The sequence below is a fragment of the Ipomoea nil genome, unplaced genomic scaffold, assembly GCF_001879475.1.
Source record: "Ipomoea nil cultivar Tokyo-kokei standard unplaced genomic scaffold, Asagao_1.1 scaffold0480, whole genome shotgun sequence".
NCBI classification, from domain to species: domain Eukaryota; kingdom Viridiplantae; phylum Streptophyta; class Magnoliopsida; order Solanales; family Convolvulaceae; genus Ipomoea; species Ipomoea nil.
In genome coordinates this window covers 3,571,967-3,590,417 of record NW_017616908.1, presented here as the reverse complement: position 1 = coordinate 3,590,417, position 18,451 = coordinate 3,571,967, and the positions used below count along the sequence as shown (strand labels likewise).

Sequence of the window (18,451 nt, the reverse complement as noted above, 5' to 3'; positions counted from 1 at the left end):
TTTTATTTAAATTTCTCTAATTCTTCTTAATTCTCTTTTGGGGAGCATTGTCATTGCCTTCATCTTCAGTACATGTCTTTTTTTTTTTTTTTTTTTTTTTTTTTTTTTTTTTTTTTAATTGGTAGTGTGTCATGTGCAATTGGGTTACTGGTGGTAGCATAGAGTGATTCATCGTGCAATGAGATTATGATGTTGCTAGGAAGCTTTAGATTTGCTTTGTTGTGTATATGATGGGATCTTAGTTGTACTATGAACTCTTTATCTTACAAGCACCTATTGATATTTGGTAGTGGTAGTTTTTCCCCTGCATGTTTCATGCATTGTGACTTGTGAGATGCAATTGGGTTACTGGTGGTAGCATAGAGTGATTCATCGTGCAATGAGATTATGATGTTGCTAGGAAGCTTTAGATTTGCTTTGTTGTGTATATGATGGGATCTTAGTTGTACTATGAACTCTTTATCTTACAAGCACCTATTGATATTTGGTAGTGGTAGTTTTTCCCCTACATGTTTCATGCATTGTGACTTGTGAGATGTGTATCGTAGGTTATCATGTGAAAGTATTGAACAAAATATTAATATTTATTATATTTGTATAAAATACTTGGTAAATAAATATATATAACATATTTTGTATTATAACTTTGATATTTAATTACAAGATAATGTAAAAAGAAGACAATGGACAATGTAGTGGATATAATAAATTAGTAAAAATTTGAAGGTAGTGAATCTTTGAATTGTAGAAAATAAAGATAATATAACTAATGAAATTATATCTCTTTTTAAATTTTTTATAATGAATAATTTTTTTTTTTAAATAAAGGCATTATAGACATCTAATACTAAATTAATTAAATGTATATGTATTTTTCTTTTGTTATAGCTACTAATTTATTTAATTTTATAAGAGTAAAATAAAGTGACGTACATACTTTTGATCAACAATAATGAAATCATTGATTTTTCTTTTTAATTTCCATTCGTTGTTGAGACAAATTGTTTTGAGAGTTTGTCAATGACAATTGTTACAATTCCTATCAATAGAGGATGGTAAGAAATAATTTAAAATATATAGTTACAATAGATATTGTTATAATCTATACTAATACTATATATATAAACAAAATCCTGAAATTTTAACTTCCCGCACAATTCCAAAAAAATTTATCTTCCTAATAAAATGTATTGATTTCTACTTTCCCGGCCATCCGTACAATAATTCTGTGTTAAAATCTATACTATATATAAAAAAAAAAATTCTGAAATTTTAACTTTCCGCACAATTTCTAAAAAATCTCTCTTCCTAATAAAATATATTGATTTCTACTTTCTATTCGTACAATAATTCTGCGTTAAAATTCTATTCTAATATTATAAAATAGTGTAATACAATCTATCTATACTATATATAAAATCAAAATCCTGAAATTTTAACTTCCCGGCCAATTCCTAAAAAATCTCTCTTCCTAATAAAATATATTGATTTCTCCTTTCCCATTCGTACAATAATTCTGCGTTAAAATTCTATTCTAATATTATAAAATAGTGTAATACAATCTATAATCTATAATCTATACTATATATAAAAATAAAATCCTGAAATTTTAACTTCCCGCCCAATTCCTAAAAAATCTCTCTTCCTAATAAAATATATTGATTTCTACTTTCCCTTTTGTACAATAATTCTGCGTTAAAATTCTATTTTAATATTATAAAATAGTGTAATACAATCTATACTATATATAAAAACAAAATCCTGAAATTTTAACTCTTCCGCCCAATTCCTAAAAAATCTCTCTTCCTAATTAAATATATTGATTTCTACTTTCCCATTCGTACAATTATTCTGCGTTAAAATTCTATTCTAATATTATAAAATAGTGTAATACATCTATACTATATATAAAAATAAAATCCTGAAATTTTAACTTCCCGCCCAATTCCTAAAAAATATATCTTCCTAATAAAATATATTGATTTCTACTTTCCCATTCGTACAATAATTCTGCGTTAAAATTCTATTCTAATATTATAAAATAGTGTAATACAATCTATACTATATATAAAAACAAAATCCTGAAATTTTAACTTCCCGCCCAATTCCTAAAAAATCTCTCTTCCTAATAAAATATATTGATTTCTACTTTCCCATTCGTACAATAATTCTGGGTTAAAATTCTATTCTAATATTATAAAATAGTGTATTACTATTCCTATTCTAATCTATATCTATTTTATATATCAGTGTTGCAAAAATCGTGTCGCTGGCCGCGGCGAGGAAGGCTGGAACTGGCCTCCTCAACGGCCGCCTCGGCGGCTAAACCGGCCTTTAATTTTTTTTTTTTTTAAGTTTTAAAGTGTCAAAAGTTCGGCAAGGCATAACTTTTGACTCCGTTGTCCGTTTTGAACAAATATTTTTTTGAAATTGCGTATTTTTTCGAGATCTATCCACCGCAAACTGCTGTAGGCGGTTTGGCCCACCAATTTCTAAAAAAAAAAATATTTTATTAAAGAGTTTCTAAGAAAAAACTATGAGATTCTTATATCTTTTTAATGAATTTTTGAAAATTTTAATTAAACTATTGTCTCATGCATTATTTAATAATCTTTCTTTATAATTGGTCAAATTATTTAATTATGGTAAATTTGGGAATAATTAATGATGGTAATAGAAATCCTAGAAGAATATAGAATTGAACAATATTTAATTATTGTTATATTATTATTGTGACTCACGGAATACAAGAGTTAATGCCATTTTTGGTCCTAGACTTATTGGGGCATTGACACTTTTCATCCTCCATAATAAAAATTGTCACTTAGTAGCCACTGTTATTGATCGTTGGACAGTTTTCATCCTCCGTCAATGACGCCGTTTGTTGACCGTGAATTAGATGAGTTTTTCTGTCTTTTTATGTTCTAATCCTTGTATTTCTCCATCTATTGGTCACTGCTACATCTATTTCTTCAAACTAAGGTTATCCGCTTCAGTCCTTTCTAATATTAAGAAACCATCTTCACCCAACTAACAATCACGAATTTTACATTTGACATCAATCTCAAGATAATGGAAACAAGTGCAGTTGGAATAGAAAGGGCGTTAGTCCATGCCTGTGGAAATTTTGTCGAGCATACAACATAACTAGCAAAGTCAGGAATATCACCCAACCCCTCCCTTAACCTTTCTGCATCAACTATAATAGGTATGCCCCTACTCTTTGCCTCCTGCACTACAATCAAAGCAGTCTCATGCAGTCTTCCATCTAAGTAGACAATATTTACTCCAAGCGTTGAAGAAATTAAAATTTTGATTTGGGTATGTAGATCCTCAAATATCATGGGTGGATATCCTGGAGTGAAAATGCACGTGCGAGTTTTTTTTTTTTTTTGGTTGTCAACAATGACATATGTGAATGGTGAGTTTCCTCCTTTGGACACCACCATAAAAGATGTATCAACACCATCCCTTTCAAGCTCATCAAGTATTCTTTCGCCATGCGAGTCATCAGCAACCTTAGATATGATCCTTGAATTAAGACCAACACGAATTTTATCATCCGGGTTTTATCAAAGCATTGCCAGTGTTACCACCTCCTTGAACCTCAAAGCTGGTGCTCCGAATTTTATCATCCGGGTTGGGGAATGAAGCTACAGCAGCCAGGAAGTCAACACCGGCCATTCCAACACCTCAAACAATGCGATTTTTGGGGAGCGGCGGATTCCACATTTTCAACTTGAAACTTCAATGAATTTCAGGTAGAATAATAGAGTTTTTGAGGTTGTGCACCCGTGCGATGCACAGAATGAATATGTTGTAATATATTAAGAATATATGAATCGATATATAATTATTTAAATTAGAAAATCAAATATTATATAGTGCACTTAAAGATATGATTTGAATCGTTTATATATTTTGATGTTATCATTGCTTGAATTTGTGCAAAATTATTGCTCAAATTAATAGCTAATGTCTAGATGTACAGATGCGGTCCTATAATTTTGAAGATTTTTTTTTTTTTTTTTATCATTGTTTAGTATTTTCATACATTAGGTAAATGTGCTCGTTCTCTAACAACTCAGTTATAGAAATGAATTGCTATCCATATTCATTTGTATGGAAGATATATTTTTTTGTCTAGATATATAGCAATTTTTTCATTTAAAAAAAAAAGTAATATCACCGATTATATTTACACATTATTGAAACCTCTTTGTAGACGACATTGGTAGTGACAACACAATCTTGTTCATCTTCGCCTAGAGCTAACATCTTCTCCATCAGGACGGGTTACTTGGGTGAAAATATATAATGTTAGAATATCACTCAATTAGTTATCCTTTTATATTTTCAGTCAATTCGTAATATCAGATTCATTTTCAGCCAATTATTCTTTTTGATTTTCAATCAATTAGAATATCAAATGCAGTGATATTTTTACCTAACTTCCGTTCCATTTGTAATTGATGATGTAGATATTATTATTGAAATATTTCCGTTCCATTTTTAATTTACCTTTACTATTGTTTAAAATATGCATTTACTATTGATAATGTAGAATATTATGATTGGAATATTTTCCTCCAATTTTTAATTTTCATTCCATTTTAAATTAAAATGCAATGATCTTACCATTTTTAGTCAATTATAGATCATTTTTTATTTGCAGTCAATTATTAATATTCATTTTCTTTTATATTTTCAGTCAATTAGTAATATTAGATTCATTTTCAGTTAATTATTCATTTTTATTTCCAATCAATCAGTCAATTAGAATATAGATGCAGTGATATTTTTACCTAATTTTCGTTCCATTTTAATTGGATGATGTAAAATATTATTAATGAAATATTTTCGTTCCATTTTTAATTTATCTTTACTATTTTTAAAATATGTCTTTACTATTTGATTATGTAAAATATTATTATTAAAATATTTCATTTCCATTTTTAATTTTCCTTTACTTCTAACAAAAAAAAAAAGATTTTGGACTTCTCAATACTTGCCCACATTGATTTTTTTTGTTGGTAAACCCAGGGTTTCCATCGTTGGACACAGTGACTAATCCCCTCGCTAAATTGTAAACACCTCTTTTGGGTGGGACAACTGGCTTAGAGATTTGAGGCTGCTCCATTCCCAAATCCAAGGATCGAACCCTTGACCTTTGGTTAAGGATGGACGAGTCCCCTTACACTCAACCACACCCTTCAGGTTACTTGCCTACATTGATGGGCAAGCAATTATGTTTGTAAGAGGAGCATTGCTCCTCTTTCCAAACATTTTCAATGTGAGATCAAAATGATCCCACATTATTTACAAAGGGAGCCCGTGACTCCCTTTTGTCTTCTCCTTATTTTTTTTTAAATTTTAATTTTATTTTGTATATCGTTTTGTTTGGATTATTATTATTATTATTATTATTATTATTATTATTATTATTATTATTATTATTATTATTATTATTATTATTATTATTATTATTATTGACAAATTCGTCATTTTAACAATTTATCTTTAATCAAAACACCAAAAATATTATTTAATAACTAAGTAATTTGCTCCAAACGGCTAAAATCTAAAACAACACATATATTTTGAGTTAATCTTTCCTAACCCCCAATAATAAATAATAAATAATAAATAAATAAAACTAAAATAAGAAGACAAAACTAAGGTTTCTTAAATAAGAACCTTTTGACTTCTCAATACTCGCCACATCGATGGGCAAACAATTATGTTTGTACATCTTATATAGTCATAGAACAGCTCAGGAGCTCATCTTTTCAAACATTTTCAATTTGGGATGAAAATGAACCCACATCATTTACAAAGAGAGCATGTGGCTCCCCTTTGCCTTTTTTTTTTTTTTTTTTTTTTTTTTTTTTTTTTTTTTGTTAATTTTAATTTTATTTTGTATATAGTTTTGTTTAGATTATTATTATTATTATTATTATTATTATTATTGTTGTTGTTGTTGTTGTTGTTGTTGTTGTTGTTTTGTTGTAATTTGATTATTTGGCAAATTCACCAAAATTTTAAGAAATTTATCTGTTTAATATTTTATATTTAATCAAAAAAAACTAAAATTTTATTTAATAACTTAGCAATTTGCTCCAAACTGCTAAAAACTAAAACAACACATACATTTTGGGTTAATCTATCCAAACCCCCACTAATAATAAATAAATAAATTAATAAAAACTAAAATAAGAAGACAACGCTAAAGCTTCTTAAATAAGAACATTTTGACTTCTCAATATTTGCCCACATTGATGTGCAAGTAATTATGTTTGTAAGAGGAGTTTTGCTCCTCTTATATAAATAAGCTCTCTCGTTTCAAACATTTTCAATGTGTGATCAAAATGATCTCACATCATTTACAAAAGGAGTATGTAACACAAAATAGTGCATCCTTCAATGCCTTTCCTTGAAATCCCGCAACCTTCATATTCCCATGAAGGTGCCTAACACAAAATCGGTGCTCAACTCTAGGCAAAACCACTTCAAATGCTTCTATTAAACCCTTTTGTTTATCTGACAGGAAGGTAAATTCATGTTCATTCCCCTCACTGATTTCTAAGTCTTTTTTAAAGAATTCAAAAATCCACACCCAATACTGTTTTGTTTCACCCTCAACAATGGCATATGCAACAGGGAAGATTGAGTCATTAGCATCAAGTCCAACTGCAGTCAGAATTAACCCCCCAATTCCAGACTTCAAATGAGTTCCATCCACTCCCAAGATTGGCCTACAAAATTTGAAACCTTGCCTATATCCATCCCAACACATGTACAGTCTAAGGAATCTGTTTCCCCCACAAAGTTCAACATTGTCACTGAGCTTCACCTCACAGATTGTCATAGGATTAGTCCTGATAATTTCTTGGCGGTAACTCCAAATCTTTTTGAAATTATCATCTAGATTACCCCTAATTTGAATTTTAGCTTTCTTCATTGCTCTATAAGCTTGATGTGTACTAATATGAAACTTTTCATCTTTATTACACACCTTTTGCCTAAATTTTTCCATTTTCCAGTCATCATGATGTGCAATCTCCTTACTCCACCTCTTTGCAGCTACAGTTGACGTTGCTCTTGAATTCTCAGAAGTCCAACAACATCCATCATGTTTATCTGTCAATCTAAGGATGCTCCAATTCAAAGAATTCTGTTGCTTTCTTAGAGTTACTGTCCAAGGACAACTACTATCCCTACATTTAACAACTAGTCTGGCTTTGTCATTCTTAACAATTTTTACATCTTTTCCATTGTTAAAGGCATAATTGGTCACAGCTTCCTTAAACTCTTCTTTGCTAGAAAAAGTCAATCCTAGGATTAAATGAGGCTCTTTCATATCAGTAGCTGCCCTAAAAATAGGCCACTTACCACCCTCTACATCACTATCTGAGTCTTTTAATGATGCATCATCAGATAGATTAGGTTCGTCCAAATTTCTCTCCCAACTATTCACACCAACTGGTTCACTAGAAATACCTTCTACCCCACCAAACTCAACTGTAGAATCCACATTCTGATCAAATTCAAAGTCATCAATATTTGATATGTTACCATCTATTTCATACTAACTATCAGTATCATCACACCGACATTAAGGAAAGAAAATAATATAATATAGGGTAAATAAGGAAAACACATTAAAAAAAAATACTAAAATCAAAATAATATGAACCATTCGTTTTAAGAAACAATTACACCGACATTTTTTTATGTTCCAGTTAAGGGCCTAACATTATTCGCTCTTATTAGAATTGTAGATAGATGTAGATGTAGATAGATGTAGATATTAAATAATGAACCTTTAGTAAATCAAAACATCACATGTACATTTTCAAAAAAAAAAAAAAACATCACATGTACAAAATAAAAAATAAAATAAGAAATGAATAGTCTTTTCTTTGTCATACATTAGTCTACAATGACAAAACACACAGCAAACATTTTGAAATTTTAGTTCATTGTACGCACTAATATGACACCTTACTATACAAACATTTGACGGTCAAGATCGAAATGCTTGGATTCAATTGGAAAATTATGCCTTTATGACTTGGCCGGAATATTAGATTTTAATTGAATTTTAAAAAGTATGATGCAATCACAACTTTTATGTATGTATGTATGTAGCTATTTTCCACCATATGTTTCCCATTGAACCCCAAATAGAGAACTAGTCATCATATGCATGCTTCTTGCATTGCATTCAACTTCTTGTTATTGTTGTAACCTTAGGATAGGTACTAAGTTTAAGTAAAAAAAAAAAAAAATCGCAAAAGACTAGTTCAATATTAAATATATTTGTTAATTAAGGGTGTGTTTGGAAACCTGGAAAATGAGTTCTGGAAATCATTTTCCAAGTTTTCACTGTTTGGATGTGCCTGGAAAATCAAGTCAACGGAAATAATTTTCCGTTGACTTTGGAAAATAGGCTTGTTTTGGAGGAAAATGACTTCCCCTTTTTTTGGGGGGAAGTCATTTTCCAACTTTTACACCAACATCACACCATCACCAACATCATCAACACCATACCACCACCACCACCATACCACCGCAACCACCGTCGCCGCCACCACCACCACTACAACCGCCGCCGCCACCACCATACCACCGCAACCACCGTCGCCGCCACCACCACCACCATACCACCGCAACCACCGTCGCCGCCACCACCACCACCGTGCCACCGCTGCCGCCACCACCACCATACCACCGCAACCACCACCACCAGATCACACCACCACCGCCACCACCACGACCATACCACCGCTGCCACCACCACCACCACCATACCACCGTCGCCGCCACCACCACCACCACCATACCACCGTCGCCGCCACCACCACTACCACTATACCACCGCAACCACCGTCGCCGCCACCACCACCATACCACCGCAACCACCGTCGCCGCCACAACCACCACCATACCACCACCACCACCATACCACCGCAACCACCACCAACATCACACCACCGCCGCCACCACCACGACCATACCACCACAACCACCGTCGCCGCCACCACCACCACCACCATACCACTACAACCACCGTCACCACACCACCACCACCACCACCACTACCACCAGTTATTATTATTATTATTATTATTATTATTATTATTATTATTATTATTATTATTATTATTATTATATAACAAATAACACCACTACCACCACCATAATATTTTTGATATATTATTAGTTTTTTTTATTATATTTAAAATTATTATTATTATATATTATTATATATGTTGTAATATTCTAAATAAAATAATTAAAATGTTTAATTATACAATTCTACTCATTTTCCAGAAAATGAACCAAACACACAAAAACAGTTTTCCAGAATACAACCAAACACTGGAAAGGAAAATGTTTTCCGGAAAATGACTCATTTTCCAGAAAACATTTTCCAGAAGTCATTTTCCTGCTTTCCAAACGGACCCTAAGCTAAGATACTTTATTCATAATTACTCAGGGTAAAGATCCATCTTAATCATAAAAAATAAGAATTCATAAATTTACCAATGGGATAAAACTAAAGTTAATGGACTAATATAAATAAGGTGCTTGACAGATCAATTGCTTACCACAATGTCAAAAGTTATATTTAATAGTGAATGCATAACTTAATTTTCTACCGCCTCCCAACAATTTTCTCTTAGTACTTGCCAGCCTTAACTGCACAATATGCACAACTCAATCGGTACAACTTTATTTTTTTCTACTTGCATAATAATCAGTATTACATTTTGATGACATGATATTAAACTTAATTAATCCTCCAAGTTGTCGCTCAACAGTGATCCTTCATTTTTCAGTTGGTGCGTAAAGCATTGAGCAAAGTAAAACATTACAATTATACAATCACACATTGAACACTTCCTACAAGATATGAAGATAAGATAGCTTAGCTTGTTGGATTATTACTAGAATTATATTAAATTTTTGTATCTTTTTCTCTATTGTATAAATTAATTAATGCAATTATTTATGCTGATTTTAATTAATGAAAAAGACAATATTCCAACTCCTTTTTAATAGTAATAGATAGATTACTTACTATGACATAACTCTTCCATCCATTTTTTTTTTCAAAAAGATTAATTAATCAAAGCTTCATTGTGCATTCAAAAAAATAAAAATAAAAAAATAATCAAAGGTTCATTGTACGGGCATTCATAATTTTGACAAGAAACATGATGGAATGATTCAAACATGCATTTAAAAAGCTATTATTGTTTGGTATGCCCTTAACATAAAAGTGGTTCATTTTCAGTCCATTCACAAAGTTTGACATTATTCCTACTTTCCACATTTGTTAGTTGCAAAGCAACAAAGTTAGGCATTGCTACATTTTCCTATAAACTTTCTTGTGTTAATATTGGAGGGGGACTTTAATTTATTATTATTATTATTTGTAAAGCATTAATTCCATGTCAAGTAGCAATAGTATATGGCTATGTACCATCAAGATTTAGTTACTTACCAAACATAGGCCAAAATATATTTGACTTCAATTCTACCATTGTTTTATCATCAAGAGTTTGGGCTTTTCACTCATCCAAATGCACAAATTTAGTTGGAAGCAAACCATGCATGATTTGATACTTTGCACTACTTTTTTTTTTTTTTTTTTTTTTTTTTTTTTTTTTAATTAAATCATTTGTCAGATAATATAACTGATTTAATTGTCATAACATTTCATATTATATTTATTCATTAGTTAATTTTATAATGCATGTGAATTAGATAGGTAGAGATACATCACTAGCTTTATACATGATTTGGAGCAAGTAGTCTACTTTTCTTTCTTAGCTTTTTTTTTTTCCCTTAAAGTCCGTTTAATGTGCCATGTCATTTTAGATAAGATTACTAAAAAGTAGTCTTACGTGGTGTAGTTTGAGCCTCTAAATGTCCTGGAATGGTGCATTCGCAATGGATTTTGGACCTTTGAATTTGATGTAAATATTTTAATTTCTACCTATACTAATATATTCTTCGTAAAAATTAAATTTATGAATGATCTCTTCATATGTTTCTTACTCAACCAAACTTGCTATAGCTTCATCCATCTTCCCATTCCATTTAATATCTTGTTTCTTTTGGCATATACACGTATGTACTACGATAACATTAAGGTAGTATATAAATAATCATTCTCAGAATCAAAGCAAGTTTCAATTTATTTAATTATAAAATATCTAGCGCAGCTTGAAATTAAAAATTCAGCTTTTTTTAAAAAAAAAATATCATACAAAATAAAATTAGATACAGTGAAAAATCAAAAGACAAAAAAGAAAAAAGAACACAACTAAACTTTCGGTTTGATCAAAGCTTAGGTATATGGTTTATGATAGAGTTGAATATATTGGAAAGTTGAAGTAACATCAAGGGCAATTGAGGAAAGAATCTTCATGGAAGAAACGTACCAGTACAGAGAGTAAAAGAGATGTCATTTTCACGATTAGTCTCCCTAATTTAATTGGGTTAAAAAAAAAAAAAAGAACAGCCCTTATTGTTGACATATAAACTATATAGATTAATTAATAATGGCATGTTATTTTAGTAATAAATCTTGAAAGCATGATGCAAAAAGAATACCCTTGTGCGTCATGCATATTTCATTGTTTTATAACCTCAACAACACAACATACAATCAAACAATTAAATGCATCGAAGCTACGTACAATTACATATATAGCGATGGCTTAACGATTGACTAATAATGTATAGGTTAATGATTGGATGAGATCAAATCGATAAATAGTTATTTCAATGGATTGCATGGTACAATTTTATGAGCTAATTATATAAAACATTAAGTTGAATCATATATTTTGAAAGCTATCTCACGTATTAAGTGTATATTGTTAATTAAATGAAACTTTTATTGAGTTAGAATGATACTTTAGTGGTGTTGTAAAGAAACTGCAGTGTGTATTGATAACACTTATTCTTGACTTTATTTCACCCCTTGTTTTTGGTCGATCTATTATGTATATAAAGTGCCCAAAACTAAGTGTAAATTAAGACTCATTTGTGTGATTTGTTTTCTTGGGTACAATTATTCACAATGAGTAAAGAATGGAGCATTTTCAGTCTACTTTGGATTTTGGAGTCAAGGTAGCAGTGAAAGAAGGAATGGAGAATTGGAGCAACAAACCAAGAAAGTGGGTTTCCAGGAGAACTGGCACGGCCGTGTACATAGTCGTGCCTGAAGGGATTGGCACGGCCGTACCAACCAGAGGCAGTGTGCCTGCCATTTTGACTAATTTCGTGTCACTGTGCGGACTTTGGCAGTATTTAAACACGTATTGTTCTGTATTTTGGGAGAGTTCAAACACTAGATAGTTTTAGCTAATTTCTCCTCATTTCCTCATACATCCTTAGCTTAGATTAGTCTAATATTACATCTCTAACTCATCTACCAAGGTTGTAATCACATATTTGAGTGGAATTCAACCATGACTTTCTCATCTTTCAATAGAGAAACTTTCTTACTCTTCTTTTATTATCTTGTGCAATGTTGATGATATTTTCTTGTACTATTTTGTTAGTTGTGTTTATGAAGTGTGAGTAGTTTATTTTTGGGCTCGGATTAGGGTGATTTTGTCAACCTAGATGCTAAATAGGTGATTATTTCATAATGGGGAAGAACTCTAACCTAGGGTTCATTTGTTTGTGAAGGTTTCTTGTTAAATCTTGTTAATACTTGATATGTAACTTTTATTAACTTGCTTTTGGAGAGTTTTTCACCTCAATGAGAGTTGGGTGATGAACTTAAGCCTCTCCTTTCTCATACTCATTTTCTTTCTATAGAAATAGGGAACAATTGGGGCCTTAAATGCTTATGTGCTTTAAGAGTTAGGAATTGATACACCACGAGAGTGGCAATCCTCACTCTAATGAAAGTGGGCAATCCTCACCAATAGCTTATGAAAGTGGCTTTAAGCTAGGATTTTTATGTGCATTGCCATTATGTTCCCTTGGTTTTTGTTCTCCCATAATCCCCTAACAGGGCGTTTGGTTGAAGGGAATTTAAATTCTCTTCCCACTTAATTCCCACTTAATTCCAAAGACCACAAAATTCCCTTGTTTGGTTGAAAGGAATTGCAATTCCCCTATTTTCACGGAATTAAAATCCCATGTCGCCCCCAGGATTTTAATTCCTAGGATTTTAGAAAGAAAAAAAAGATGGTGATGAGTCAAAATTACCCCTTCCTTTTGTAACCTAAAATTAATGCATAACAACAGTGGTCATTTTTTATTTTATACTACTTATTCCCTTTCAATTCCCATGTATATCAAACATTGGAATTGAAATTCCCAGTAATTCTATTCCTGTAAACCAAACACTAGAATTTAAATTCCCATTAATTCATCTCCCATGGAATTGCAATTCCTTTCCCACGTAATTCCCCCTCTCCAACCAAACGCTCGGTAAGCTGTTAAAGCATCTAGAATGCAACATTCCCTAATTTGAGCCCATATCTTACTATTGTGTTTAATTTGTGTTATCTTAAATTAGACTTTTAGCCTCTAATTGTTTGACATTTACCCAACCATGAATTTGAACTTGCTTGGATTCCTGTGGATTCCATGGTGTCTAGGACTTTAGTTGTCACTCAAGTATATGCCATAGTCTCAATCCCTTGCAGAATGTCAATTTTACACTCGTATACTCACCACCTATTTTCCGTACATCATGTATAAAATTAAATTGAATAACATGTCTCACATATTGAGTATAGATTGTCAAATGAAACTGTAGCTGAATAAGAATGATACTTTAGTAGTGCCATAATGAAACTGCATCGTGCACAAAATGAATCTGAATAACAAGTGTTCACATATTGAATGTATATTGTTAAATAAAACTTTAGTTTAATTAAAATGATACTTTGGTAGTGTTGTATTGAAACTATAGTGTATATAAAATGAAACTGAATAGCATGTCTCACATATTGAGTGTATATTATTAAATGAAACTGTAGTTGAATAATAATGATATTGTAGTACTATACGTGGTGCTGAAATGAAACTATATTGGGTATAAAATTAAACTGAATAATGAGAGAGGTTGCTACATGGACCATAACGAAATTTGTCATCTACCATTATTAACAGAAAAAACTTTAAACAACATAGTTTTCTTACCCGGTCTACGCTGCTACATGGACCACAATCCACAGTAACATTTGCCTAACATATTTTGTACTTTCAATTAATAAATTATGCACATATAAATAGATTGAAGACACAATATAAATGCTAATTGCATGTACATTATTTATTAATTGTAGGCACATAATTATGTACATACTACAATTAAGATATTATGTATATACAGTTAACATATTATGTATCTTCAATTTATTTATATGTGCATAATTTATTAACTGAAAACACATAATATATTAACTACATCACATATTCTGAATATTATTTTGGACCAAGATTTTCAATACAAGGTGGACCATGGTCTATGGTATAATTTGCGTAGCCCGAGGTCATAGGCTTGATATATGGTCCAAGATGATCGGCACATGTGTAATAATGCACGGAGGAAAAGGATATCCTAGCCCTAAATCCTAATGGGCAACATGAGGCATGGACATGATCAATGTCTTGTTAAGAGTACATATTTGAGTCATATTGTACCATAGATACCTTGGATTTAAATGAAACTACTATAATTTAAGGGGATAGATTTGTTGCCTATAAATAGGGTCCCCTCTATTGGATAGAAAAACTAGGACCTCGTAGACATAATATTCTTCATTTCTTTAGAGGAATCACACTAGTGTTTTTAGGATTGTTTTTGAGACTTTTAATTCTAGGTGAAAGTGAGAGGAGGATGTGAGAGAATGTAAGATATAGTTGCAGGAAGATTAATTTTTTTGTCTCAGCAGTGGACCCTACTTAGAAAACAACAGACTGCCCCCCTTACGCGTGAATGGCACCAAAGTGCCCAGTAGAGTGTCTGCGCTCCACTCGCCCGCTGGGCGCATTAACATCGCTTAATTTTTTATTTTTTTAAAAAAAATTTTCCCTCCCTCCTTCTCTCCTACTTAGCACCTTAAAATTTATGCAAAAACGAAACTATTAAGGATGCTAATCTTTCGCAATAATACTTCATTTTTAACATTCTAGATTTCTTAATTACCTTTTTGTTTCCAAGCTAGTTTTCCTTCCCCGTGTTATTGATCAAAGCATCTTTTCATGACCAATAAAAGGAGGACAAATAAAAGTAGTAGGAGATTATGCATAATAGTAATTAATTAATAGCTAAAACAAGGGGCATGGCATCATGAGATTGAGGACCTCATCACTTGTATCAATTATATGTGACATAAAAGAATGGTGATCCCTTTCAAAAAAAATGGTGATCTAATTGTTAAATGTTAAAATATTGATGATCTATAATGGTGGGAAAGTCCTTATAAGGGAATTAAAGAAAAAGGCTGGGCATGTTATATTTTAGGCCCACAAATAAATAAATAAAAATAATCTAAAAGATGTTGACACATAAAAATTAAAATTCAATTTTCTACAATAATAAAAGGTAACTTTTATGACTTCATCATATCTCTCATTATTGTCTTGTGTTGAACATCATGACCATCTGTTAATTCTGGACAGCTTCACATTTCATGAACTTTATCAATCATAGAAACAAATGAGATCTATAATTTATAAATTTGTCATCTATATCAAATTAAGGATAAATCCTCTCCCTATAAACCTTTGGATCCTCATCATAAGGCACTCCTTTATATAAAGAAAGCAATGTAAGTTAGGTCCACTTTGATAGCCACATGCGTAAACCTTCACGGGCCAATCCAAGCACGACCAATATACCACTGTGACTAGGGTGGCATGTCAAAATCTTATACACAAGGACATATTCGACCACCTGGGCCAGGTTGGACTAGACCCACATTACTTTTATCTCTATTTTTAATTTTTTATTCTTTCTATATTATTATTTTTTATTTAAGCTTGTAAAGTAAGAATGCATTGGTTTTGATGGAGTCATAGGGTCTAAGCTCAAGGTCAATTGGGTCAAGAAGGGGAGATCTATGAGCTAATTGGGCCCAAGAAATAATCGAAGCCCATGGCAATGTTTTTGGGGCTTGAATTGAGAAAAAAAGAAAGTTGGGGGTGCAAATTGAACTGAGAAATATAGTTATAGGGCTAAGGTGTAAATACTGGAGAGATGAGGTTTAAAGTGGGATAAGGTGTATGGGGCCAAGGTGTAGAGATTGGAGGGATGGGATACAAAGTGAGAAGAGGGAGAAAGTTTAGTGGCCAAAGTGCAAAGCTTTGGGAAGGGGAATGCTTGGGGTTGTTTGGCAAATGAGTGGAAAAAGGGAGTCTATTTGGGTAAGCAAGATGGTGGAGGGGGTGTTTCACCCTACCTAGTCGGTAGAGGTGTTAGTCGGTGTCCTTACGCTCAGACGTAGATGCGGTAGATGACTGTCAATTGCGAAGGCGTCTGCTTAAGTCAATTAAAGCTAAGGCAGATTTGGCAAGCACATAAATAGATGAAATTCGATCTAGAAATAGACAAAGGAGGTGGTGGAGGTGGTTTAACCCTCTGCTCGGCTAGAGTTTCCACCCCTTGTCTCTGGTCTAATGACTGGACGCTCTTTCGTTTACGGTTCTCTTTTATGTAGTGTCGTCAAAAGATTAGATGTGCTAGGGTCGTGTTGGAAATTAAGATGTAACGGGAACAAAACGGGCGGGGGGGGGGGGGGGGGGGGGGTTTGAGAACCACCCCGAGTGTCGTACTCAAGGAGTGAGAAATTGGAAGTGTCGAGTAAGTGTTATAGTAAGGTCGTTTGGCTTTGAGTTTCTTGGTTGAGGAAGTGCATTAATTGGTTTGGGAGGAATGAGTGAAGGGTAGATAGAAGAAGAAATGAAACAAAAAGAGTAAAAACGGGCTCGGATTGTGTGTCGATTGTGTCAAACGGGTAGCCATACCGAAGTTTGAGTGATTAAAGAGTGTTGTGACACTAGTCAAGAGGAATGGCGTTGCTAGTGCGTAGCCAATTCGGTCTAAACGCCTCTCGTAGGAATTCTCATTCTCTACGAGGCATTTTATCGGACAACTTGCCTACATTCCTTCCCGATCCTTGCCATCTCGGATCGAAGGATAGGGAATGCAAGAGAAGGGGCTAGGATTATGTCTCAATCTCTTGACGACATGATCCTTCCTAAACCTACAAGTATGTGGTGCACTCACATACAAGAGTCACAAGAGATTCCTTTTCTAACAAGACATTTCAAGCCAACAACAACAAGAATCACAAAATCACAAGTCAAATCAATCAATACAATCTACACAAAAATCCTTGCCCCTAGAATTTTAGCCACACATTATGAAGATCAAGATTAAGCAATTGTAAAATAGGTGAAACAAGATAGATAATCAAATAAAAAATCAAGGAATAGATTTCACGCAAATTCAAACTTGATCTCTTCAATGGCGGGTAGGAAATGAAGATCCAAGCTACAAATTACTCAAAATCTTCAATCCTCCTTGCAAAACAAAATAGGTTTTGGCTAAAACCCTAGAAAGAGAAAAAAAAAATGTAAACTACCCGAAACCTAAAGCTTCTCTCTAAAAATGTTGAACTCAAAAAACTCTCCTCAAATAAGAATTTTTGCCCTTAAAATAGCCTATCATTTTCGGCCTCCTATTCACGCACGGAGTCACGCCGTGAGGCCGGCGTGAATAGGATTTAACTCTCTCCGCGTCTGGCTCTTGTTTGGCGTCATTATTCCAGATTCACTTGAGTCGTCATGCCGTGAGGCCTACATGAATGGGGAATAATCCCCCTTGCGCGATTTTGCTTGACTTCTGTCCTTCCTCATACTACTCTCACGCCGTGAGGCAGGCGTGAATGGGAAATAATTCCCTTTTCTTCCTCCTCACGGGCGTGGCTTTGTGGTCCTTGTGTGCGTGCTTTTCTCGGCTTTTCTTGTTTTGACCTTTTTACCACGTTTCCTGTCCTAATTTGCCTAAAAAACATGTAAAATATAATTAGGAAGGCATTTCCATATAAAACTGTGCTTTTAAGATAATTTGTTCTTAAAATAAGACTTTTCTATCAAGACATGCGAAAAATTCCTTAAAAGGGCTCCAAAAACTAGCATATTTTGAAGCTTATCATTTAACCTGGAGTGGCGGATGGGAGCCAGCTGGGAGTAAGGGTGAGGCCATAAAGGGCAGCCTCACCCATAAGCTAGCTAGCCAGGTAGGCAGGTAGCTCATTCGTCATCGTCTTACACCTTGACAGGGCTTTAGTCGAACTGGTCAGACTGGCTAGAAGCGAGTAAAGTGCGCAGAGGAGGGTGCGTGCTTGCTTTGATCTCCCCTACGCCTAAAACGTTATCTAGGCCAAGAGCCATAGTGAGT

At 33.0% G+C, this 18,451-nt stretch overlaps 1 protein-coding gene across 1 annotated transcript; it reads right to left on the bottom strand.

Moving 5' to 3' along the window:
- Positions 1-6,379: 6,379 nt before the first annotated feature.
- Positions 6,380-11,483, bottom strand: LOC109173406. The gene is made up of 2 exons (XM_019322635.1): positions 11,457-11,483; positions 6,380-7,537 (listed from the first exon to the last, which is right to left on the bottom strand). Exons 1-2 carry the CDS (start codon positions 11,481-11,483, stop codon positions 6,380-6,382), a joined length of 1,185 nt encoding a protein of 394 aa, XP_019178180.1.
- Positions 11,484-18,451: the final 6,968 nt, after the last annotated feature.